Genomic DNA, 27,579 nt, shown 5'->3' on the forward strand with positions numbered 1-27,579 from the left:
ATTATGAAGAGTGTTACTTCCACTTCCATACAATCTTGAGGCCGTCAAGGGGTGAGTACATAAGCTGCCTTGCCTGCTTACCTTGCTTGCTTTTGATAACAGTCCACCACACCGGTTGGGATTTCTTCCCAGGATAGGTGATTGGACAAGAGTCCTCATAGCTCACTAGGAGGGTTTTGGTTGGAAAATCCACAGCTCTCTCGAGCTCCTCAACATTATGAAGAGTGTTACTTCCACTTCCATACAATCTTGGGGCCGTCAAGGGGTGAGTACATAAGCTGCCTTGCCTGCTTACCTTGCTTGCTTCTGATAAAAGTCCACCACACCGGTTGGGATTTCTTCCCAGGATAGGTGATTGGACAAGAGTCCTCATAGCTCACTAGGAGTGTTTTGGTTAGGGAATCCACAGCTCGCTCGACCTCCTCAACATTATGAAGAGTGTTACTTCCGCTTCCATACAATCTTGAGGCCGTCAAGGGGTGAGTACATAAGCTGCCTTGCCAGCTTACCTTGCTTGCTTCTGATAAAAGTCCACCACACCGGTTGGGATTTCTTCCCAGGATAGGTGATTGGACAAGAGTCCTCATAGCTCACTAGGAGGGTTTTGGTTAGGGAATCCACAGATCTCTCGACCTCCTCAACATTATGAAGAGTGTTACTTCCAATTCCATACAATCTAGAGGCCGCCTGCTTACCTTACTTGCTTCTGATAAAAGTCCACCACACCGGTTGGGATTTCTTCCCAGGATAGGTGATTGGAGGAGGGTTTTGGTTAGGGAATTCACAGCTCTCTCGACCTCCTCAACATTATAAAGAGTGTTACTTCCACTTCCATACAATCTTGAGGCCGTCAAGGGGTGAATACATAAGCTGCCTTGCCTGCTTACCTTGCTTGCTTCTGATAAAAGTCCACCACACTGGTTGGGATTTCTTCCCAGGATAGGTGATTGGAGGAGGGTTTTTTGTTAGGGAATCCACAGCTCTCTCGACCTCCTCAACATTATGAAGAGTGTTACTTCCACTTCCATACAATCTTGAGACCGTCAAGGGGTGAATACATAAGCTGCATGCCTGCTTGCCTTGCCTGCTTACGTTGCTTGCTTCTGATAAAAGTCCACCACACCGGTTGGGAATTCTTCCCAGGATAGGTGATTGGACAAGAGTCCTCATAGCTCACTAGGAGTGTTTTGGTTAGGGAATCCACAGCTCGCTCGACCTCCTCAACATTATGAGGAGTGTTACTTCCACTTCCATACAATCTTGAGGCCGTCAAGGGGTGAGTACATAAGCTGCCTTGCCTGCTTACCTTTCTTGCTTCTGATAAAAGTTTACCACACCGGTTGGGATTTCTTCCCAGGATAGGTGATTGGACAAGAGTCCTCATAGCTCACTAGGAGGGTTTTGGTTAGGGAATCCACAGATCTCTCGACCTCCTCAACATTATGAAGAGTTTTACTTCCAATTCCATACAATACTGAGGCCGCCTGCTTACCTTACTTGCTTCTGATAAAAGTCCACCACACCGGTTGGGATTTCTTCCCAAGATAGGTGATTGGAGGAGGGTTTTGGTTAGGGAATTCACAGCTCTCTCGACCTCCTCAACATTATAAAGAGTGTTACTTCCACTTCCATACAATCTTGAGGCCGTCAAGGGGTGAATACATAAGCTGCCTTGCCTGCTTACCTTGCTTGCTTCTGATAAAAGTCCACCACACCGGTTGGGATTTCATCCCAGGATAGGTGATTGGAGGAGGGTTGTGGTTAGGGAATCCACAGCTCTCTCGACCTCCTCAACATTATGAAGAGTGTTACTTCCACTTCCATACAATCTTGAGGCCGTCAAGGGGTGAGTACATAAGCTGCCTTGCCTGCTTACCTTGCTTGCTTCTGATAAAAGTCCACCACACCGGTTGGGATTTCTTCCCAGGATAGGTTATTGGACAACAGTCCTCATAGCTCATTAGGAGGGTTTTGGTTAGGCAATCCACAGCTCTCTCGACCTCCTCAACAATACGAAGAGTGTTACTTCAACTTCCATACAATCTTGAGGCCGTCAAGGGGTGAGTACATAAGCTGCCTTGCCTGCTTACCTTGCTTGCTTCTGATAAAAGTCCACCACACCGGTTGGGATTTCTTCCCAGGATAGGTGATTGGACAAGAGTCCTCATAACTCACTAGGAGGGTTTTGGTTAGGGATCTCTCGACCTCCTCAACATTGTGAAGAGTGTTACTTCCACTTCCATACAATCTTAAAGCCGTCAAGGGGTGAGTACATAAGCTGCCTTGCCTGCTTACCGTGCTTGCTTCTGATAAAAGTCCACCACACCGGTTGGGATTTCTTCCCAGGATAGGTGATTGGACAAGAGTCCTCATAACTCACTAGGAGGGTTTTGGTTAGGGATCTCTCGACCTCCTCAACATTGTGAAGAGTGTTACTTCCACTTCCATACAATCTTAAAGCCGTCAAGGGGTGAGTACATAAGCTGCCTTGCCTGCTTACCTTGCTTGCTTCTGATAAAAGTCCACCACACCGGTTGGGATTTCTTCCCAGGATAGGTGATTGGACAAGAGTCCTCATAGCTCACTAGGAGGGTTTTGGTTAGGCTTCCACCACACCGGTCGGGATTTCTTCCCAGGATAGGTGATTGGACAAGAGTCCTCATAGCTCACTAGGAGGGTTTTGGTTAGGGAATCCACAGCTCTCTCGACCTCCTCAACATTATGAAGAGTGTTACTTCCACTTCCATACAATCTTGAGGCCGTCAAGGGGTGAGTACATAAGCTGCCTTGCCTGCTTACCTTGCATGCTTCTGATAAAAGTCCACCACACCGGTTGGGATTTCTTCGCAGGATAGCTCACTAGGAGGGTTTTGGTTAGGAAATCCACAGCTCTCTCGACCTCCTCAACAGTATGAAGAGTGTTACTTCCGCCTCCATACAATCTGAAGGCCGTCAGAGCTTCGAATTTACCCCAATCCGTTCTCCTGGGATTTCTATGAGGGTTCTGTATTACCCCAAGTATCATGGTAGAATAAGAAAAGGTAGCAGCAATACCCAGCTGACTGAACTGGGCTGTAGTGTTAGTGTCAAATTCCATTCGACATTTTATGTATTTATTTCTATGTTCGATGTATATTAGGGATATATATTTTTGAAGAACAAATTTATTCATCAGAAAAAAACTATTTCCCATAAAGACGGCTTCATATCATTGACATGTAACCTCCTCCAGGTCCGAACGACATGCCGCACACTAAAACACCGCTTATAGAGGCGGTACAATATTTGTTAATATGTGTGGTATTTTCTTAAACTTGAAAAGAATGAAGCCCTAATAAACATGTGCTTTTTTGTTTTCAAAAGCAAATGATTGAAACATCTTCTCTTTTTTCAATGAATTACCAGCGACCCGAAACATTTTTGCAAGTATTCTACTTTCTGCGAGAAATTATGCATTTAGTGGAATGATATGGAAACATTCAAATTGAAAATCTAATGAGTTTTCATTCATGTTTTCCAAAATATTCAATCAAATGTGAAAAATTATTAGTTTTTTAAATTCCAATAATTTATAGACATTTCCTTGTTTTGTTTACATTTACGTTGACACTAATAGGCCGTTTACATATAACCGGGTTAACCCAGTGGGTCTGGGTTTCAAATGTCATTTCCATTGTGTATACTTCAAATAAATCCTCATAAAGAAGGTTAACCCTGCAAAAAACTATAATCTAAACGCCGTATAAGGTTTACAAACAAAAACAAATTCCTTTGTGGTTGTTGTTCGAGTTGTATTTGTTGTAGTATTAACTTTACCTTGTATTTGTTCTACCATGCCCAAGTATAGAGATTTGAAATAGTATCATCTTGTGATCCGAAAAGGAGCACTTTTCTGATACATTCCAGTTCTCTACATCGGAGTCGTCCATGTTGGTCAGGGTTATATCAATGACTTCCCCCCTTAATCTATTTTGAAACGTGGGATACACCACCCATCTTTTTATGGAATCCACTGTATTTTATAAATGTTCCTCTTTCCATTTCTCTGACATTTCCCTTGTGACTCATGTTCGTAACAAACTCTCTGCACAACGCCCCCACTGAAAAAAGAATGAACTGACAAAGAAAAGAATGGAAAAATTGATATAAACAAAAATTAAAATTACCGCAAGAGTAGAGTACAGCTCCCCAACAAATAAGCAGGCCCCACTCTCACGCTCTCCACCCATTCATTGAATTGAATTTCTCAACTGAGCTCCACCATAGTGTGTTGGAATTTTCTTGGGTACTTTCGGCAGATTGTTTCACTCAGCTGTCAGTCTCAGTGGTTGCGTTGCATGTATAGCACGTTTTTACGGTGGAATTAAATTTTGTTTTGTAGAATTAGATGAGGAGAGACGTTTTGTTTGTCGGTACGTGTTGATTGTATGGTTGGTTGAAGACCATAGCGAAAAATAAGAAGGAAAATCATTTGTACGTTCTTCCCTTTGCTCTCCCAATAAGAAAAAAATACACACCTCGTTCGGTGTATTAATCGTATGCGGTAAAAAGAAAGAAACAGGGAAAAACGGGTAAATGCATGAGAAAATCTAAAGGAAAATAGAAAAGCTAATTATTATTGAAAAAGGTATACAACAAGAAAATTAAAAAAAATCATCTGTGAATTTTATGTTGAAAAAAATAATTAAACAATATTTCTTGTTGGCCGTAAAATTTGATTTGAAAGGCAATAACGGTAGAAAAAGTGTGTGTTGGCTTAATACCTCTAGTGAGGGATGTGGGAAAATCCCACGCATATTCTCAACATTAGAAAAAGAAAACATAAATCATCCAGCTGTTTAACAAAAAAGTGAGAAACATAAAAATATTTGTGGTAAATTAAATAAACCTAAGGAATTGTGCAAGTGTTAATCCAAATGCCTGCTTTGGAGTTGCGGTAATATTCTTGGCATTGGCCGAAAAAACTGTCAACCATCACCACCAACCATTAGTTTTTGAACAACAATTGTAACTCGTTACGATGTCGTAATATCTTGGCGTGTAAAAGAAAAGTGTGAAAATTCAAGAGAGAAACAAAGTGCAGGAGAGAAAAATAACCATTTCGAGGAGAAAATTCTAACACTCAACTTTAAAAGTGACACATCATAACATCACAAACAAAGGATTTTCCCAGAAGGAAATGTAAATTGTTTCCAAGAATTTCTTTCGTTTGAAAAGGAAAACATGAAAACTCGGTTAGAAATAACAAATTAACATTTACAAAAACTACTTTTAAATCTTAACATTGGCCTCTTATGTGGGGGGTACAATAAACCACAATTAAATAAACAAAAAAACAAAGTAACACCAACAACAACAAAAAAAACTGACTGAAAGAACAAACAACAACAGTGGCGGCATTGCGCTTAGTCATCCTTAATTAAGATAGACATTAAATTAAGAGTTGGATTGTGACTGCCTGACTGACTAACTGTAGTGCTGCCACTGCTACTGCCTGATGACGATGATTTGTTATGAGATACGCCAGCAACAACAACAATAGAATACAAATAATGACAAGTACACCACACAACATGTATCTGAAAGATGCGTTTGGTATTGCCTTCAATTTTAACCACTAAACCAAATACAACAACATCCAAAAAACCTGTAAAAATCTCTATTTTTGGTTTTCCTGCAAAATATTGTATTTTCCGATATTAAAACACATTACTGTTTTTTTTATATTTGTTACTTTGAAATGTGCCCGTCCGACAATTCTCTTCAGAGCAAAAATCTTTAACAATAATAGTATTAATTGTTGACAGAATGTTAGACAAAAAGAGAATAGTGAAGAATACATTTTTTACTGAATAAAATATTTAACAAAAAATAAATCATATTAAAGTCTCTCGGGCTTTATACAGTGTGTCACAAAAGTTTGTGTACATTTGACATATTTAAAAATTAAGCATATTTTTATACCATCCGCCATATCGTCGGTGTCATGCTTAAGTGTTCCATACGCCATTTGACATTTTGGTTGGTGCTGTTAGGGTTTCTTGGAGATTTTAAGCCAATATCTCAGGAAGTGTGGAATTGCGCAAACAAATTTTACCGTCGTAAAGGGAGCCGCAAGGACAACTTACAGAAATAAAAATTCAAAACCATCCGATAGGAGCTCTTAAACTTCACTTTATCCAAATTGTGTGTGGGAGGTACCCGAAGGAGTGGACCGATGTAGTTCATATTTGAACCCGATCTATATCCGGAAGGAATAATGCGATGTGCAAAGTTTGGACCAAATTGATTGCTCCCTTCGAAAGCTGTCGTTCACACCATTTTGCAGAACAATTTTGAACTTTTGTGGGGGAGGTACCAGAAGGAGTTGGCCGATATGGGCCATCTGCTAGCCTAAACTAAGTTTGGACAAAATATTACGATACCCAATATTTGGTTCGAATCCGTTGATCCGTTCGAGAGTTATCGTGCGCACCAGCCCGCCAGACAGACATTTTTCGTATCAAAGTGTATATATCCTTTCTAGCCTAAAGGCTGAGGATATGAAAATAGTAATTATTCGAATCCCACTACCAAATAAGAATTAAACATTTTTGTAATTAATCGTAGTTTAATACAGACAAATTTCAAGAAAATCGAAGAGTACAGTCATTTATAAAAAGTAATATAATAATTGTTCCACAAACATCCCATACGGGACAAGGGAGACTTCTCTCATATCAATGAGTGCACGCCGATTCATATTGGCTCAATGATATGGGACCTACTTTTTATTGCCGAGTCCGAACGGCGTGTCTTACGACACCACTTGTAGAGAAGTTTTTCATGGCTTAAATACTCAGGAAATGTCGCCAGCATTACTGAGGGGGAATTTTGCCACCGTTGAAAATTTGATGTTTGCTTGGCCTGGGATTCGAACCGCAGACCTTCTGAGTGCAAGGCGGACGTGCTAACCATTGCACAACGGTGGCCCCCTTTATAAAAACTAATGTTTAATATTAAGTCGCGAACATTTTTAGTCAAGCCCACTATGAAATTTTTTCTATTTTTTATTAACCAATATTATTTGGACTATTTGAACCAATATTAAAGAAGTTGTGAGTATTTCTTTGCCTATATTTTTTACAGAATTCGACTCTTTAAAGGCGCAATAACTCTGGAGCCGTTAGTAAAAAATAATCTGAAAATATACTGAAATGTTTTGGTGATGAACGGCATCAACACAGCATAAAATATAGAAAATAAAAAAACTTTTTGAAAAAATGACTGATTTTACTCAGAAATACCCACATATATTCTTGATCAGGATAAAATTCTGAATCGATCTAGCCATGTACGTCTGTTGTAATCACTCTAAAAAACATGATCTAGAGCGCTATATTTTTGCACCCGAGTATCTTTTTTTCCATAGGCAGGTCAAGTTCGAAGATGGGCTATATCGGACCCATGTTTTGTCATAGCTCCCATATAAATGGGCCTCCCAATTTTCGATATTTTGAGGAACATGACAACATATAACGATACCTCCCAATTTTCGGTATTTCGATGGTTTTAACTAAAATTTTTAACCGAACTAGCTGTAATTTGACATTTGAGTTTCTTAAGTGCCACAACATTTCTCCACTAAAAATTGTCAACATAGGTTCATGTTTAGGTATAGTCCCCATATAACGGTACCTCCCGATTTTCGGTATTTTGAAGGTTTTAGTTACAATTTTTAACCGAACTATCTGTAATTTGACATTTAAGGTTCTTAGAGGTCACAACATTTCTCCACCAGAAATTGTCAACATAGGTTCATGTTAAGGTATAGTCCCCATATAACGGTACCTCCCGATTTCGGTATTTTGAGGGTTTTAGCTACAATTTTTAACCGAACTAGCTGTGATATGACGTTTGTGGTTCGTAGGGATCACAACATTTCTCCACCAAAAACTGTCAGCATAAGTCCATGTTTAGATATGGCCGCCGTATAACGTTACCTCCAAATTTTCGATATTTTGAGGATCTTAGCAACAAATTTTAACCGAACTAGCTGTCATGTGACATTTAAGGTTCTTAGGGGCCACAACACTTCTCCACAAAAAATTTTCAACACAGGTCCACGTTTAGGTATTGCTCCCAAATAGTAGTACCTCCCGAATTTCGTTATTTTGAGGGTTTAGCTACAATTTTTAGCCGAACTTGCTGTAATTTTACGTTTGTGTTTGGTAGGGGTCACAACACTTCTTTCCTGCAGTCACCAAAAAGTGCAGACATAGGTTCATGTTTAGGTATATCCTCCATGTAACGGTAACTCCCAATTTTCGGTATTTTGAGGGTGTTACCAATATTTTTCGATTGAAGGTTTAAGCTACATTTTTTACTGAACTACCCTTTCCCCGCAGTCACTCTTAAAGGCGTTTCTATTCCCTTAGGAGGTTTTCATAGTCCATAGTTGAGACGACCTCTTTAAATGTCTTATATTGTCGAGAAGATCTCTTAAAGGAACTTATGTTAGCCAAAAGTACTTCTACACATACAGGCAGGGTTCAAAAGCCAATGTTTTTAGATACATTAGCATTAGCTGTACACTTAAACTGCTACACAATATTCACACACACGGCTAAATAAGCAACCGAACGCATATTTATTTTTGTACATTTTCGCTTATTTCGTTTTTTACGCCTAATCTTTTTTTCGTTAGGCATAATCGACAACCGGGTGCCGCCGTGGTGCAATGGTATGCACACCCGCCTTGCACACATAAGGTCGTGGGTTCGATTCCCCGGCCAGGGAACATCAAAAAACTTTTCAACGGTGGCACAATACCCCTCAGTAATGTTGGCGACCTTTCCTGAGTATTTTAGACATGTAAAACTTCTCTACAAAAGTGGTGTCTTAGACACGCCGTTCGGACTCGGCGATAAACTTTAGGTCCCATATCATTGAGCTAATATGAATCGGGGTGCACTCATTGATATGAGAGAAGTCTCCCTTGTCCCTTATGGGATGTTTGTGGAACAATTATATACATAATCGACAACCACACTACATATTTAGCAGTCGGCTGACCATTCGTCGCAGCGAATTAAGCACAGAGGGTGTTTTTGTCATTAGAGTTGCCAACGCAGTAACAAAAAAGATGCCATTTAATGTCAAAATGCTCCCATCATATGGTAGAACCTAAAGAATACTAATTATTGTTGTTTAAAAATAAAAAAAATATATATTTTGAACGGCTTCATCAAAAATTCGCACCTGATCTCAAAAACAATTGTTTGCTGAAAACATGGCTAAGCAGGCAAAGCTGCAAATATTTGGTGCTTTTGCTAATATGGCGTTAGCATTTTAAACCCTGCATGCAGGTGTTTTTAAAGTCGAGAAGACTTCTAAAAGGACCTTTTATAGACAAGAAAATTTACAGAGGTTTTTATAGCCAAGAAAGATCCTGAAAGAGGTCATTATAGGCGAGAAGACCTTAAATTATATAGTCGTTATTACCCCTTACAAGGGTTTTATAGTCATGGAGATTTCTTACAGAGGTTCTTAATATACTCACCAAGGGCTTTCATCTCCAAAAGGAATTTTCGCTGCCCCAAAATTTGTGTTCACAGTGTTATTGATCAGACTAAAATTCCAAGTCGATATAACCATGTCCGCATGTTGAAATCAAGATACAGCTCTGAATTTTCAAGGTAGATGTTTGCAATTTCGTATAGAAACTTTTATTACTCCTAGGATGGACAATATCGATCCAAGTTTTTATATAGCCCCAATAGAACGGTACCAACCGATTTTCGCTATTTTGAAAGTTTTGGCCTTATTATCGCACCGAAATGGCTGAAATTTGGTACTTAGTCTTCGTTGGTGGTATCAAACTTTCATCCAGAAATTTGTCGGTACAGGCCTACGCCTTCATATAGCCGCTTTAGAACGGTACCTCCCGATTTTTCGGTATTTGGAAGATCCACCGAATTGACTAAAATTTGGTATTTGGTCTTTATTTGGGGTATTAAACGTTCTATATGAAATTTGTCGGTATAGGTCTACGCATTCATATAGCCCCCATAGAACGTACCTCCAGATTTTCGGTGTTTCGATTGCTGTGGACTTAATAGTCCTCAGAAATGGGTGTATAAACTTTTGCCCAGAAACTTGTCGGTACAGGTCCACGCCCTAGTATAGCCCCATAGACCGGTACCTCCCCGTTTCCGGTATTTTGAAGGTTGTGGCGCCAATATTCCATTGAAATGGCTGAAATTTTGTGTTTGATCTTTATTTGGGGTATTAAACGTTCCATATGCAATTTGTCGGGATAGGTTCACGCCTTCATATACTCGTATCCTCCATAGAACGGCACCACCCGTTTTCGGGATTTTGAAGTTTTTAGCCTCATTATCACACCGAAATGGCTGAAATTATTTAGTTAGTCTCCGTTGGGGGTATACAACTTTCTCCCTGAAATTTGTTGGTATAGGTCCACGCCTTCATGTAGCCCCCATAGAACAGTGCTTCCCGATGTTCGGTATTTTGAAAGCTGTCGTCACAGCAATCCACCGAAATGTCTGAAATTTGGTATTTAGCCTTTGTTGGAGGTAAAAGCAGTTCTGAAATTCCTCGGTATAGGTCCACTTTTCGATATAGCCCCCTCCCGAATTTTGGTATTTTGAAGGTTAGCCAACTAATTGTTCCAGTTTACGTCAAGACAACTTGTGGTGGAGGGTTAACAAATACGGCCTGGCCGAACTTAACGCCTTTCTTACTATTTTTTAAATCAAGTTGTCCTCGAGCCTCTATTACCCATTAAGGCCAAGAAACCCCATTCAGCATCAACTGATTAGCACGATCATTTGTGAATTGAGTTTACGCGTTAGCTATTTTTTATGTCCCAAGGTTTTTAAAAGTGGTAACAAAATTAAATCGATCTATTTGATTTATCTTCCCTCACATGGAGATTTCATCAAGTCCCATAGCACAACGGAAAACAATGACGGACATTGTAACCCACGGTGCGCCTTAACTAACTTTAAATGAAAAGTGCTTACACCGGGAAAATTTTTCCAGATTCTGAAACTACAATGTTCATAGATGGGAAAAATAATAAAAAAAACAACAAATCGCCGCAGGGATTTTTAAGTAAACCGAGATCAAAGTTCCTCAGGCGATTTTTTTATTTTGCTCATCTTTGAGCACTGTAGTTTCACAATCCGCAAAAATTTCCCAGGTGTAAGCGTTTTTCATTTAAAGTTAGTTAATGCACACCGTGAAACCCTCAAATCTGATGACGATCTGAGGTTGAGGCCTAAACTTTTGTGACACACTGTTCATTTTTTACTATAACTACCTATTAGTTGGTCTCTTTTTGTAATTGCAAACACACGTCTGTCTGTCTGGTATATACGAATAATTCTTCCACACGCTGCTTCTACATCGATATGTGGTGAATAGAAGTAGTGTCGATTTGTTGTTGTATACACATGGAGACATGGAGAGTGGTTTATTTGATTGTTTTTCTTTTTATTGTTACTGTTTTTGTTGTTGTCGTTATTGTATTATACAAAGAACAAGTAAAACCTGTTGGCGTTGGTGTTTTGTGACCTCCACTCGCTGCGAGTGAACACTCCAAAAAAGGCCTGAACAAAGTGCTGCCTCTGATGATGGTGGTGGTGGCGGTTAAGGCAAATACAGAATATTTTCTATTTCATGCTCAGCTCAACTCGGAAACCAGTGCTAATGTTAAGCCAGACAGTTAGTTGGTCGTTCGTCGGTTCGTTTCAATGATTGCAGCGCATTGACGACAACACAACAAAAATAAAGCGGCATTTTTTCGCTTGAAAAGAGAGAACTCTGAACTTTGCCGCATTTAATATTCCTAAAAAAAAACAAACAAAAAAAAAAGAAAAACTACAACAACAACTTCACATCCCAAAACAAATTGAAATTGCATCACAAGCCAGCCCATCAAGCCGCAAGTAACAACATTAACAACCGACCACGACGACGTCAGCTACAATAATAAAAACAACAACAACGAGTATCACGTCGTTGGACGACAACATTAACGCATCACAATCATCATGACACGCCTCACGGAAGAAATGGTCATTGCACGATCCAAACAATCGGATTTAAGCTCTATTAAAAAACTTAATTGTTGGTAAGTTTTGTAATTCAGTTTTCCATTTTCAACTTTCCAAATTGTGAGAATCACACTACAACACATCCATTTGACAAAGATTCCCTGTGACATACATAGGTGGTGTAACAAGCCCAGTTTTTGTCCCCCGTTGTATTGCATCCGTCGTCAGATCATGGCATGAACATGGACAGACAGACGTAATGACGTTGATGATCTTCTGGCCATGCAGTTCGTAACGCTTCGTTGAATTTGTACTTTGTTTATTGTCTGGTTGGTGGAAACGGATTGTATTTGTTGTAATTGTTTAATGCCGATAACAACAAAGGAGATTGTAAAGTAAATAAATATTGAAAACGGTTTGCGATTGTTGTATGTGAACAAAGATTAAAGTTTAGCCATTGAAATTAATTGATTTCTAGATGGTGGTTAATTAAAAGAACAAGTAAAAGTGAAACTAGTAAAATATGGATATATGGAGAGGGGGAGACTTATGAACAATAACCAGAACTGCAATTAATTGTCGATAACTATTGGTTACACTCGTTCCTTCCCCATCGAGGGCCACTTTGTTTCAAATCTTTATACAATCCGTCGTAACATTTTTAAATAGAAAGTCCCCTATTTTGCTTTCTTAAAAAAAAAAAAAACAAGTTAACTGTCCTCTTTGGTTCCTCCTTAAAGTTCTTTACAAATCCATAATGGTAGAACAAATACAAGGTAAAGTTAATACTACAACAAATACAACTCGAACAACAACCACAAAGGAATTTGTTTTTGTTTGTAACGTTACTGCCAGTTGTATTTGTAAACAAAACAAGGAAATGTCTATAAATTATTGGAATTTAAAAAAACTTCTAATTTTTCACATTTGGTTGAATATTTTGGAAAACATGAATGAAAATTCGTTACATTTTCAATTTTTATGGTTCCACATCATTCCACTAAATGCATAAATTCTCGCAGAAAGTAGAATTCTTGCAGATAAGTTTGGGGTCGCTGGAAATTCATAGAAAAAGGAGAAGCTGTTTCAATGTTTTGTTTTAGAAATCAAAGAAGCACATGTTTATTAGGGCTTTATTTTTTTAAATTTTAACAAAATACCTCACATATTAACAAACGTTGTATCGCCTCTACAAGCGGTGATTTACAGCGCGGCTTATCGTTCGAACTTGGAGGAGGTTACATATCATTGATATGAAGAAGTCTTTCTGGGAAATGGTTTTTCCGAATGATATATTTTTTTTCTCAAAAAATATATGTCCCTAATGTACATGGAAATAGAAATGAATGTATAAAATGTCATATGAAATTTGACACTAACACTACAACCCAGTTCAGTCAGCTGAGTATTGCTGCTACCTTTTCTTGTTCTACCATGCAAATCCATGTTAATTGTCCGCTTTTGGTCCCCCTAAAATTCATTAAAAATCTTCCAAAATCCGGTTTTTGTCATCCTTGTGTTCTTATAAGAATGCTTGAAAAATACGCGTTTATAGTTTTCTTTGGGTCCTTAAAATTTTTTTTTTAATATCCGCGTTTATTCTCTTAACTGGTCCATATAAAAATTCATTAAATATCCACGTTTATTCTCCTCTTTGGGTCCTTACAAAAATAGTTTAAAAATCCACGTTTATTCTCCTCTTTGGGTCCTCCAAAAAATTCCTTAAAACTCCGCTATTATTTTCCTCGTTGGGTCCTCTGAAAAAATCTTTAAAAATCCACGTTTATTGACTTCTTTGGGTCCTCCGAAAAATTCTTTAAAAATCCACGTTTATTGTCCTCCTTGGGTCCTTCGAAAAATTCTTAAAAAATCCACGTTTATTGTCCTCTTTGGGTCCTTCGAAAAAATCTTTAAAAATCCAGGTTTATTGTCCTCTTTGGGCCCTTTGAAAAATTCTTTAAAAATCTACGTTTATTGTCCTCTTTGGGCCCTTTGAAAAGTTCTTTAAAAATCCACGTTTTTTGTACTCCGAAAAATTCCTTAAAAATCCACGTTTATTGTACTCCGAAAAATTCCTCAAAAATTCACGTTTAATGTCCTCCGAAAAATTCTTTAAAAATCCACGTTTTTTGTCCTTGTCGGGTCCTCCGAAAAATTCTTTAAAAATCCACGTTATTGTCCTCCGAAAAATTCTTTAAAAATCCAGGTTATTGTCCTCCGAAAAATTCTTTAAAAGTCCAGGTTATTGTCCTCCGAAAAATTCTTTAAAAATCCACGTTATAGTCCTCCGAAAAATTCTTAAAAAATTCACGTTATAGTCCTCCGAAAAATTCTTTAAAAATCCACGTTATTGTCCTCCGAAAAATTCTTTAAAAATCCAGGTTATTGTCCTCCGAAAAATTCTTTAAAAGTCCAGGTTATTGTCCTCCGAAAAATTCTTTAAAAATCCACGTTATAGTCCTCCGAAAAATTCTTTAAAAATCCACGTTATTGTCCTCCGAAAAATTCTTTAAAAATCCACCTTTATTGTCCTCGGAAAAATTCTTTAAAAATCCATGTTTATTGTCCTCTTTGGGTTGTCCTAATAATTCTTTAAAAATCCACGTTTATTGTCCTCTTTGGGTTGTCCTAATAATTCTTTACAAATCCACGTTTATACTCCTCTTTGGGACATTGCAAAAATTCTTTAAAAATCCTCGTTTATTACCTCTTTGGGTCCTTATAAAAATCTTTAAAAATCAACTTTTATTCTCCTCTTTAGGTCCTTACAAAAATTCTCTAAAAATCCACGTTTATTCTCCTATTTGACTCCTTATAAAAATGCTTTAAAAATCCACGTCTATAGTCCTCTTTGGTTCTTATAAAAAATCTTTAAAACTCCGCCACTGTGTCCACTGTGTTGTCACCTAAAGAATCATTAAAAATTACTTTAATTTATCAATTTGTCCTGTTTGGATCAGTAGGTCTTAAAGTGCCAATTAACACTTCCACTCATTGAATTCTATTCTACAACATTTTGAGTCATATTGATCTTTTATTTGATGTCATTTTGTTCGGTTTTTGTGTTAATTGATCAACCAATTATTACCTCATTCTTATTTGAAAAAAAAATCATGTTTGTTTTTGGATTATAAATTAAATTCATTGGATTTGTATTTGGGTCTATATTTGGAATGATTATCACGTTCTATTACGTACGCTTATGTCAACAAACACCATTCAAGCACCCAACAAACAGATGGTTTTCGATTTCATTGATACCTACCTTCCTACCTACCTAACTACCTCTTTCCGTAAATTTGAACAGTGAACGTGTTTTTTGTTCGTAAGTACGAAGAGGTGTAATAAGGGGGTTTAATAATTAAATCGAATTTTATAAATTAAATACATTAGTCATTGATGGGTTAAGACGCTCTCAAGTATCATGAGAACAACACAGTGTTGAGTGTCTTATAAAAAGTAAATATAAAGGTGCAAATATATCTATTAAGATGTAGCTTTGGATACAAGTCTCGGGAAACAAATAAGGCAATCATCTTCTAATTTCCTTCCCTGACTCCTCCATGGATAAAATTCTTGTTACTTTCCACCAATTCATAAATGCATTTTTGCATTACACCCACCCAATGCCTTGGATTCTCCTATTCTCCATAAGTGGTACAATGGCAATTGCTGGCATCTGTTATTCAAATTTCTATCAAGCAGTGCTCTAGATTTCACTGAATTTTTTTGTTTTTCTAAAACAAAAACAAAAATTCACTGAAAGAAAGGCCTTCTTCTTTTGTTTCAATTATTTTTTTTTTTTGGTTTTGTTACTGATTCAGGTCGTCCATAGACATGTTGGTTGAATGTCTTCTATTTCATCATTATGAGCGTGTAGTACAAGATATTACGCACACACCCTACTTAATTTATGTTTTTTTTTCTTGAACTTAGTTGGACAAGTTACGAACACGACAAGTTTTTTGGCCGCTTTAATATTAACATTATTCAGTTACATTAATTTTATTTTATTCGGCCTTTTGTTGTTTAGTTGTTTTCTTCCAGCTTTGACTTAGAACAGCGTATCATGATGTCTTTCTTCAAAGGTTGTTGGTGAGCGAACGAACGAGCGAGTGTGTCATGCTTGGAGAAGCGAGGTTAAGTGGCAAAGAGTCTTGCCAGCCAACCATGAAATATGATGAATTTTCATTTCGTTACATACATATCTTGTACAAAACTTGTATGTATGTACGTCATGCGAACATTTGTAAATGTATACAAATTGTGTTGTAGCTGCAATTATTCCCGCTTGTCATATTTGCAACAAAACACTTTGTCGGAGGAAACTATGAGAAATGTTTTGAGTTAGGATCCAACCCCCTAACATTTGAAATTACACTTTTTTCCAGCCACAATAATTTCAACAGCAACAACAATGAAAGAATGTAATTACATGAGATGATAAATGTTTAAGGCAAAATATCCGAAGAACTGACATTACATCATATGAAAGATTTGATTTGTGTTCTTGGGATCCTGAAGATGCAAATAGGAAAATTAAAAAAATGGATCATTCAAGGACGTCATAAAATTACTCCTAAAAATCAAAGAAAACAATTTATGTGGATTTTTAAAGAATTTTAGGGGGAACCAAAGGGCACAATCTTTAAAGAATACAATAAACGTGGATTTTTAAAGAATTTTTCGAAGGACCCAAAGAGGACAAGAAACGTGGATTTTTTAAGAATTTTTCGAAGGACCCAAAGAGGACAAGAAACGTGGATTTTTTAAGAATTTTTCGGAGGACAATAAACGTGAATTTTTAAAGAGATTTTCGAAGGACAATAAACGTGAATTTTTAAAGAAATTTTCGGAGGACCCAAAGTGGACAATAAACGTGGATTTTCAAAGAATTTTTTGGAGGACCCAAAGAGGACAATAAACGTGGATTTTTAAAGAATTTTTCAGAGGACCCAAAGAGGACAATAAACGTGGATTTTTAAAGAATTTTTCAAAGGACCCGAAGAGGACAAAAAACGTGGATTTTTAAAGAATTTTTCGAAGGACCCAAAGAGGACAAGAAACGTGGATTTTTTAAGAATTTTTCGGAGGACAATAAACGTGAATTTTTAAAGAGATTTTCGAAGGACAATAAACGTGAATTTTTAAAGAAATTTTCGGAGGACCCAAAGTGGACAATAAACGTGGATTTTTAAAGAATTTTTCGGAGGACCCAAAGAGGAAAATAAACGAGGATTTTTAAAGAATTTTTCGGAGGACCCAAAGAGGACAATAAACGTGGATTTTTAAAGAATTTTTCGAAGGACCCAAAGAGGACAATAAACGTGGATTTTTAAAGAATTTTTCGAAGGACCCAAAGGGGACAATAAACGTGGATTTTTAAAGAATTTGTCGAAGGACCCAAAGAGGACAATATACGTGGATTTTTAAAGAATTTTTCGAAGGACCCAAAGAGGACAATAAACGTGGATTTTTAAAGAATTTTTCGAAGGACCCAAAGAGGACAATAAACGTGGATTTTTAAAGAATTTTTCGGAGGACCCAAAGAGGACAATAAACGTGAATTTTTAAATAATTTTTCAGAGGACCCTAAGAGGACAATAATCGTGAATTTTTAAAGAATTTTTCAGAGGACCCTAAGAGGACAATAATCGTGAATTTTTAAAGAATTTTTCGGAGGACCCAAAGAGGACAATAAACGTGGATTTTTAAATAATTTTTCAGAGGACCCTAAGAGGACAATAATCGTGAATTTTTAAAGAATTTTTCAGAGGACCCTAAGAGGACAATAATCGTGAATTTTTAAAGAATTTTTCGGAGGACCCAAAGAGGACAATAAACGTGGATTTTTAAAGAATTTTTCGGAGGACCCAAAGAGGACAATAAACGTGGATTTTTAAAGAATTTTTCGGAGGACCCAAAAAGAACAATAAACGTGGATTTTTAAGGAAATTTTCGGATGACCCAAAAAGGACAATAAACGTGGATTTTTAAGGAAATTTTCGGAGGACCCAAAAAGGACAATAAACGTGGATTTTTAAGGAAATTTTCGGAGGACCCAAAAAGGACAATACACGTGGATTTTTAAAGAATTTTTCGGAGGACCCAAAGAGGACAATAAACGTGGATTTTTAAAGAATTTTTCGGAGGACCCAAAGAGGACAATAAGCGTGGATTTTTAAAGAATTTTTCGGAGGACCCAAAGAGGACAATAAGCGTGGATTTTTAAAGAATTTTTCGGAGGACCCAAAGAGGACAATAAACGTGGATTTTTAAAGAATTTTTCGGAGGACCCAAAGAGGACAATAAACGTGGATTTTTAAAGAAATTTTCGGAGGACCCAAAGAGGACGATAAACATGGGTTTTTAAAGAATTTTTCGGAGGAATTAAAGAGGACAATAAACGTCGATTTTTAAAGAATTTTTAGCAGGACCCAAAGAGGACGATAAACGTGGATTTTTAAAGAATTTTTAGCAGGACCCAAAGAGGACGATAAACGTGGATTTTTAAAGAATTTTTCGGAGGAATTAAAGAGGACGATAAACGTGGATTTTTAAAGAATTTTTCGGAGGAATTAAAGAGAACAATAAACGTGGATTTTTAAAGAATTTTTCGGAGGAATTAAAGAGGACGATAAACGTGGATTTTTAAAGAATTTTTAGCAGGACCCAAAGAGGACGATAAACGTGGATTTTTAAAGAATTTTTCGGAGGAATTAAAGAGCACAATAATCGTCGATTTTTAAAGAATTTTTTAGCAGGACCAAAAGAGGACGATAAACGTGGATTTTTAAAGAATTTTTCGGAGGAATTAAAGAGGACAATAAACGTGGATTTTTAAAGAATTTTTCGGAGGAATTAAAGAGGACAATAAACGTGGATTTTTAAAGAATTTTTCGGAGGAATTAAAGAGGACAATAAACGTGGATTTTTAAAGAATTTTTCGGAGGAATTAAAGAGGACAATAAACGTGGATTTTTAAAGAATTTTTCGGAGGAATTAAAGAGGACAATAAACGTGGATTTTTAAAGAATTTTTCGGAGGAATTAAAAAAGACAATAAACGTGGATTTTTAAAGAATTTTTCGGAGGAATTAAAGAGAACAATAAACGTGGATTTTTAAAGAATTTGTCGGAGGAATTAAAGAGGACAATAAACGTGGATTTTTAAAGAATTTTTCGGAGGAATTAAAAAAGACAATAAACGTGGATTTTTAAAGAATTTTTCGGAGGAATTAAAGAGGACAATAAACGTGGATTTTTAAAGAATTTTTCGAAGGACCCAAAGAGGACAAGAAACGTGGATTTTTTAAGAATTTTTCGAAGGACCCAAAGAGGACAAGAAACGTGGATTTTTTAAGAATTTTTCGGAGGACAATAAACGTGAATTTTTAAAGAGATTTTCGAAGGACAATAAACGTGAATTTTTAAAGAAATTTTCGGAGGACCCAAAGTGGACAATAAACGTGGATTTTCAAAGAATTTTTTGGAGGACCCAAAGAGGACAATAAACGTGGATTTTTAAAGAATTTTTCAGAGGACCCAAAGAGGACAATAAACGTGGATTTTTAAAGAATTTTTCAAAGGACCCGAAGAGGACAAAAAACGTGGATTTTTAAAGAATTTTTCGAAGGACCCAAAGAGGACAAGAAACGTGGATTTTTTAAGAATTTTTCGGAGGACAATAAACGTGAATTTTTAAAGAGATTTTCGAAGGACAATAAACGTGAATTTTTAAAGAAATTTTCGGAGGACCCAAAGTGGACAATAAACGTGGATTTTTAAAGAATTTTTCGGAGGACCCAAAGAGGAAAATAAACGAGGATTTTTAAAGAATTTTTCGGAGGACCCAAAGAGGACAATAAACGTGGATTTTTAAAGAATTTTTCGAAGGACCCAAAGAGGACAATAAACGTGGATTTTTAAAGAATTTTTCGAAGGACCCAAAGGGGACAATAAACGTGGATTTTTAAAGAATTTGTCGAAGGACCCAAAGAGGACAATATACGTGGATTTTTAAAGAATTTTTCGAAGGACCCAAAGAGGACAATAAACGTGGATTTTTAAAGAATTTTTCGAAGGACCCAAAGAGGACAATAAACGTGGATTTTTAAAGAATTTTTCGGAGGACCCAAAGAGGACAATAAACGTGAATTTTTAAATAATTTTTCAGAGGACCCTAAGAGGACAATAATCGTGAATTTTTAAAGAATTTTTCAGAGGACCCTAAGAGGACAATAATCGTGAATTTTTAAAGAATTTTTCGGAGGACCCAAAGAGGACAATAAACGTGGATTTTTAAATAATTTTTCAGAGGACCCTAAGAGGACAATAATCGTGAATTTTTAAAGAATTTTTCAGAGGACCCTAAGAGGACAATAATCGTGAATTTTTAAAGAATTTTTCGGAGGACCCAAAGAGGACAATAAACGTGGATTTTTAAAGAATTTTTCGGAGGACCCAAAGAGGACAATAAACGTGGATTTTTAAAGAATTTTTCGGAGGACCCAAAAAGAACAATAAACGTGGATTTTTAAGGAAATTTTCGGATGACCCAAAAAGGACAATAAACGTGGATTTTTAAGGAAATTTTCGGAGGACCCAAAAAGGACAATAAACGTGGATTTTTAAGGAAATTTTCGGAGGACCCAAAAAGGACAATACACGTGGATTTTTAAAGAATTTTTCGGAGGACCCAAAGAGGACAATAAACGTGGATTTTTAAAGAATTTTTCGGAGGACCCAAAGAGGACAATAAGCGTGGATTTTTAAAGAATTTTTCGGAGGACCCAAAGAGGACAATAAGCGTGGATTTTTAAAGAATTTTTCGGAGGACCCAAAGAGGACAATAAACGTGGATTTTTAAAGAATTTTTCGGAGGACCCAAAGAGGACAATAAACGTGGATTTTTAAAGAAATTTTCGGAGGACCCAAAGAGGACGATAAACATGGGTTTTTAAAGAATTTTTCGGAGGAATTAAAGAGGACAATAAACGTCGATTTTTAAAGAATTTTTAGCAGGACCCAAAGAGGACGATAAACGTGGATTTTTAAAGAATTTTTAGCAGGACCCAAAGAGGACGATAAACGTGGATTTTTAAAGAATTTTTCGGAGGAATTAAAGAGGACGATAAACGTGGATTTTTAAAGAATTTTTCGGAGGAATTAAAGAGAACAATAAACGTGGATTTTTAAAGAATTTTTCGGAGGAATTAAAGAGGACGATAAACGTGGATTTTTAAAGAATTTTTAGCAGGACCCAAAGAGGACGATAAACGTGGATTTTTAAAGAATTTTTCGGAGGAATTAAAGAGCACAATAATCGTCGATTTTTAAAGAATTTTTTAGCAGGACCAAAAGAGGACGATAAACGTGGATTTTTAAAGAATTTTTCGGAGGAATTAAAGAGGACAATAAACGTGGATTTTTAAAGAATTTTTCGGAGGAATTAAAGAGGACAATAAACGTGGATTTTTAAAGAATTTTTCGGAGGAATTAAAGAGGACAATAAACGTGGATTTTTAAAGAATTTTTCGGAGGAATTAAAGAGGACAATAAACGTGGATTTTTAAAGAATTTTTCGGAGGAATTAAAAAGGACAATAAACGTGGATTTTTAAAGAATTTTTCGGAGGAATTAAAAAAGACAATAAACGTGGATTTTTAAAGAATTTTTCGGAGGAATTAAAGAGAACAATAAACGTGGATTTTTAAAGAATTTTTCGGAGGAATTAAAGAGGACAATAAACGTGGATTTTTAAAGAATTTTTCGGAGGAATTAAAAAAGACAATAAACGTGGATTTTTAAAGAATTTTTCGGAGGAATTAAAGAGGACAATAAACGTGGATTTTTAAAGAATTTTTCGGAGGAATTAAAGAGGACAATAAACGTGGATTTTTAAAGAATTTTTCGGAGGAATTAAAGAGGACAATAAACGTGGATTTTTAAAGAATTTTTCGGAGGAATTAAAGAGGACAATAAACGTGGATTTTTAAAGAATTTTTCGGAGGAATTAAAGAGGACAATAAACGTGGATTTTTAAAGAATTTTTCGGAGGAATTAAAGAGGACAATAAACGTGGATTTTTAAAGAATTTTTCGGAGGAATTAAAGAGGACAATAAACGTGGATTTTTAAAGAATTTTTCGGAGGAATTAAAGAGGACAATAAACGTGGATTTTTAAAGAATTTTTCGGAGGAATTAAAGAGGACAATAAACGTGGATTTTTAAAGAATTTTTCGGAGGAATTAAAGAGGACAATAAACGTGGATTTTTAAAGAATTTTTCGGAGGAATTAAAGAGGACAATAAACGTGGATTTTTAAAGAATTTTTCGGAGGAAGTAAAGAGGACAATAAACGTGGATTTTTAAAGAATTTTTCGGAGGAATTAAAGAGGACAATAAACGTGGATTTTTAAAGAATTTTTCGGAGGAATTAAAGAGGACAATAAACGTGGATTTTTAAAGAATTTTTCGGAGGAATTAAAGAGGACAATAAACGTGGATTTTTAAAGAATTTTTCGGAGGAATTAAAGAGGACAATAAACGTGGATTTTTAAAGAATTTTTCGGAGGAATTAAAGAGGACAATAAACGTGGATTTTTAAAGAATTTTTCGGAGGAATTAAAGAGGACAATAAACGTGGATTTTTAAAGAATTTTTCGGAGGAATTAAAGAGGACAATAAACGTGGATTTTTAAAGAATTTTTCGGAGGAATTAAAGAGGACAATAAACGTGGATTTTTAAAGAATTTTTCGGAGGAATTAAAGAGGACAATAAACGTGGATTTTTAAAGAATTTTTCGGAGGAATTAAAGAGGACAATAAACGTGGATTTTTAAAGAATTTTTCGGAGGAATTAAAGAGGACAATAAACGTGGATTTTTAAAGAATTTTTCGGAGGAATTAAAGAGGACAATAAACGTGGATTTTTAAAGAATTTTTCGGAGGAATTAAAGAGGACAATAAACGTGGATTTCAGAAGACCCAAAGAATGCAATAAACGTGGATTTTTAAAGAATTTTTCGAAGGACCCAAAGAGGACAATAAACGTGGGTCTTTTAAGAATTTTTCCGATAACAATAAACGTGGATTTTTAAAGAGTTTTTCGGAGGACAATAAACGTGCATTTTTAAAGAATTTTTCGGAGGACCCAAAGAGGACAATAAATTGGATTTTTAAAGAATTTTTCGGAGGACCCAAAGAGGACAATAAACGTGGATTTTTAAAGAATTTTTCGGAGGACCAAAGAGGACAATAAACGTGGATTTGTAAAGAATTTTTCGGAGGACCCAAAGAGGACAATAAACGTGGATTTTTAAAGAATTTTTAGGCGGATCCAAAGAGGACAATAAACGTGGATTTTTAAAGAGTTTTTCGGAGGACAATAAACGTGCATTTTTAAAGAATTTTTCGGAGGACCCAAAGAGGACAATAAATTGGATTTTTAAAGAATTTTTCGGAGGACCCAAAGAGGACAATAAACGTGGATTTTTAAAGAATTTTTCGGAGGACCAAAGAGGACAATAAACGTGGATTTGTAAAGAATTTTTCGGAGGACCCAAAGAGGACAATAAACGTGGATTTTTAAAGAATTTTTAGGCGGATCCAAAGAGGACAATAAACGTGGACTTTTAAAGAATTTTTAGCAGGACCCAAAGAGGACGATAAACATGGGTTTTTAAAGAATTTTTCGGAAGAATTAAAGAGGACAATAACCGTCGATTTTTAAAGAATTTTTAGCAGGACCCAAAGAGGACGATAAACGTGGATTTTTAAAGAATTTTTAGCAGGACCCAAAGAGGACGATAAACGTGGATTTTTAAAGAATTTTTCGGAGGAATTAAAGAGGACAATAAACGTGGATTTTTAAAGAATTTTTCGGAGGAATTAAATAGAACAATAAACGTGGATTTTTAAAGCATTTTTCGGAGGAATTAAAGAGGTCGATAAACGTGGATTTTTAAAGAATTTTTCGGAGGAAATAAAGAAGACAATAAAAGTGGATTTTTAAAGAATTTTTCGGAGGAATTAAAGAGGACAATAAACCTGGATTTTTAAAGAATTTTTAGCAGGACCCAAAGAGGACAATAAAAGTGGATTTTTAAAGAATTTTTCGGAGTAATTAAAGAGCACAATAATCGTCGATTTTTAAAGAATTTTTTAGCAGGACCAAAATAGGACGATAAACGTGGATTTTTAAAGAATTTTTCGGAGGACCAAAGAGGACAATAAACGTGGATTTTTAAAGAATTTTTCGGAGGACCAAAGAGGACAATAAACGTGGATTTGTAAAGAATTTTTCGGAGGACCCAAAGAGGACAATAAACGTGGATTTTTAAAGAATTTTTCGGAGGACCAAAGAGGACAATAAACGTGGATTTTTAAAGAATTTTTCGGAGGAATTAAAGAGGACAATAAACGTGGATGTTTAAAGAATTTTTCGGAGGAATTAAAGAGGACAATAAACGTGGATTTTTAAAGAATTTTTCGGAGGAATTAAAGAGGACAATAAACGTGGATTTTTAAAGAATTTTTCGGAGGAAATAAAGAGGACAATAAAAGTGGATTTTTAAAGAATTTTTCGGAGGAATTAAAGAGGACAATAAACGTGGATTTTTAAAAAAAAATTTCGGAGGAATTAAAGAGGACAATAAACGTGAATTTTTAAAGAATTTTTCGGAGGAATTAAAGAGGACAATAAACGTGGATTTTTAAAAAAAATTTCGGAGGAATTAAAGAGGACAATAAACGTGGATTTTTAAAGAATTTTCGAAGGACCCAAAGAGGACAATAAACGGGGATTTTTAAAGAATTTTTCGGAGGACCTAAAGAGGACAATAAACGTGGATGTTTAAAGAATTCTTCGGAGGACCCAAAGAGGACAATAAACGTGGATTTTTAAAGAATTCTTCGGAAGACCCAAAGAGGACAATAAACGTGGATTTTTAAAGAATTCTTCGGAGGACCCAAAGAGGACAATGAACGTGAATTTTTAAAGAATTCTTCGGAGAACTCAAAGAGGACAATTAACGTGGATTTGTAAAGATTTTTTCGGAGGACCATAAAGACAATGAACATGGATTGTTCAAAGGACCCAAAGAGGACAATAAACGTGGATTTTGAAAGAATTTTTCGAAGGACAATAAACGTGGATTTTTTAAAAAATTTTTGGAGGACAATAAACGTAGATTTTTAAAGAATTTTTCGGAGGACAATAAACGTGGATTTTTAAATAAATTTTCGGAGGACCCAAAGAGAACAATAAACGTGGATTTTTAAATAATTTTTCGGAGGACCCAAAGAGAACAATAAACGTGGATTTTTAAATAATTTTTCGGAGGATCCAAAGAGAACAATAAACTTGGATTTTTAAATAATTTTTCGGATGACCCAAAGAGGACAATAAACGTGGATTTTTAAGAAAAATTCTGAGGATACAAAGGGGAAAATAAAAGTGTATTTTTAAAGAATTTTTCGGATGACCCAAAGAGAACAATAAACGTGGATTTTTAAATAATTTTTCGGAGGACCCAAAGAGAACAATAAACGTGGATTTTTAAATAATTTTTCGGAGGATCCAAAGAGGACAATAAACGTGGATTTTTAAATAATTTTTCGGAGGATCCAAAGAGGACAATAAACGTGGATTTTTAAATAATTTTTCGGAGGACCCAAAGAGAACAATAAACGTGGATTTTTAAATAATTTTTCGGAGGACCCAAAGTGAACAATAAACGTGGATTTTTAAATAATTTTTCGGAGGATCCAAAGAGGACAATAAACTTGGATTTTTAAATAATTTTTCGGATGACCCAAAGAGGACAATAAACGTGGATTTTTAAGAAAAATTCTGAGGATACAAAGGGGAAAATAAAAGTGTATTTTTAAAGAATTTTTCGGATGACCCAAAGAGAACAATAAACGTGGATTTTTAAAGAATTTTTCGGAGGACCCAAAGAGGACAATAAACGTGGATTTTTAAATAATTTTTCGGAGGATCCAAAGAGGACAATAAACGTGGATTTTTAAATAATTTTTCGGAGGATAATTAACGTGGATTTTTAAATAATTTTTCGGAGGATAATAAACGTGGATTTTTAAATAATTTTTCGGAGGACCCAAAGAGAACAATAAACGTGGATTTTTAAATAATTTTTCGGAGGATCCAAAGAGGACAATAAACGTGGATTTTTAAGAAAAATTCTGAGGATACAAAGAGGAAAATAAAAGTGTATTTTTAAAGAATTTTTCGGAGGACCCAAAAGGACAATAAACGTGGATTTTTAAAGAATTTTTGGAGGACCCAAAGGGACATTAAGCGCGTATTTTTGAAGAATTTTTATTACGACCAAAGAAGACAACAGACGTGGATTGTTTAAAGAATTTTTAGTAGGACCAATTAAGAAAACAGACGTGGCTTTTTTTAAAGAACTTTTAGTAGGACCAATTAAGACAATAATCGTGTATTTTTTTTAAAGAATTTTTAGGAGGACCTATGTATGACGACAATTAGCTTGGAGTTTTACATATTTTTAGTAGCTGGTAACAATAAAACACTACGTTGATTTTGTATTGCAGTTCCATATCCGATCTGCACTCAACTACATAAACATAATTAAACATCAACACAAAACTTTGATTTGTTGTTCAATTAAAATGTTAAATTAGACAGCTATGACATTGACGGCTTTTGTTTGTGGTTTTTGATTTGTTAACGTTTATATAATTATTACAACTACATATTATTTACTACGTATATTTCCTTTTCATTTCGTTACAGGGGAAGTGATCTCAGTGATGTATCCATAATAAAACGTATGCGTGGTGTTGAAGTGTTGGCGTTAAGGTAAGATTTGTTTTGTAGTATCTTTGTGTATTTTTCTCTTTTTATTTTCTAAACAAATTGTTGTGATTATTACGTCGTTGTTAATGAAATGATTTGAAATTGAGGTTTGAAAAAAATGTGAATTGTTGCGTTTGAGTGGGCGTTGAAGTAATAAAAATTCTCAAGACCATATATGGAACCATTAAAAAGTCATTTCGCTTTTGTTGTTTGTTAATAGAAAATAAAAACTGGTATTGAGTGGTGAATTTCTTTTAAAATTTTTTATTTGTTGTCTAGCTGCTGAGTTGAGATATCCATTGCAGTCTGTTATTTTTGGCTTATACGGCGTTTAGATTATAGTTTTTTGTAGGGTTAACCTTCTTTATGAGGATTTATTTGAAGTATACACAATGGAAATGACATTTGAAACCCAGACCCACTGGGTTAACCCGGTTATATGTAAACGGCCTATTAGATTCTTTTTAGTATCCTATTTGTATGCTGTCTTGCCTTCAATACTTGAACTCTTTAATTAAAATGTGCCCTCCTCGTTTCCTAGCAATTAATCAATCCGACATTACCTTGAGAAGGTCAACAACGCCTCTGTGTGTGTATGTTTGACCAGTTGTTTGTATCGAACTACTTTAAAGAAACCCATCTCCGATATCATTACTATTTTTTATTTGTT

General features: G+C 35.6%; 1 protein-coding gene across 50 annotated transcripts in view; it reads left to right on the top strand.

The window, feature by feature from the left end:
• The first annotated feature begins 4,175 nt into the window (after positions 1-4,175).
• LOC141402464 (uncharacterized) overlaps positions 4,176-27,579 on the top strand; it is a 71,187-nt gene continuing 47,783 nt past the window's right edge. For 8 of the 50 annotated variants that reach the window (XM_073983785.1, XM_073983805.1, XM_073983811.1 and 5 more), the window contains exons 1-3: positions 4,277-4,412; positions 11,694-12,139; positions 26,847-26,912. In XM_073983785.1, the coding sequence (XP_073839886.1) occupies positions 12,060-12,139; positions 26,847-26,912 (146 nt within the window). In that variant the 5' untranslated portion in view covers positions 4,277-4,412; positions 11,694-12,059. Of the gene's footprint in view, positions 5,235-11,693; positions 12,140-26,846; positions 26,913-27,579 lie in introns of all 50 variants that reach the window. The other 42 variants (XM_073983781.1, XM_073983803.1, XM_073983787.1 and 39 more) reach the window with 17 other exon arrangements.

The sequence above is a fragment of the Musca autumnalis genome, unplaced genomic scaffold (genome assembly GCF_047663935.1).
Source record: "Musca autumnalis isolate F117 unplaced genomic scaffold, ASM4766393v1 scaffold_4, whole genome shotgun sequence".
Taxonomy (NCBI): domain Eukaryota; kingdom Metazoa; phylum Arthropoda; class Insecta; order Diptera; family Muscidae; genus Musca; species Musca autumnalis.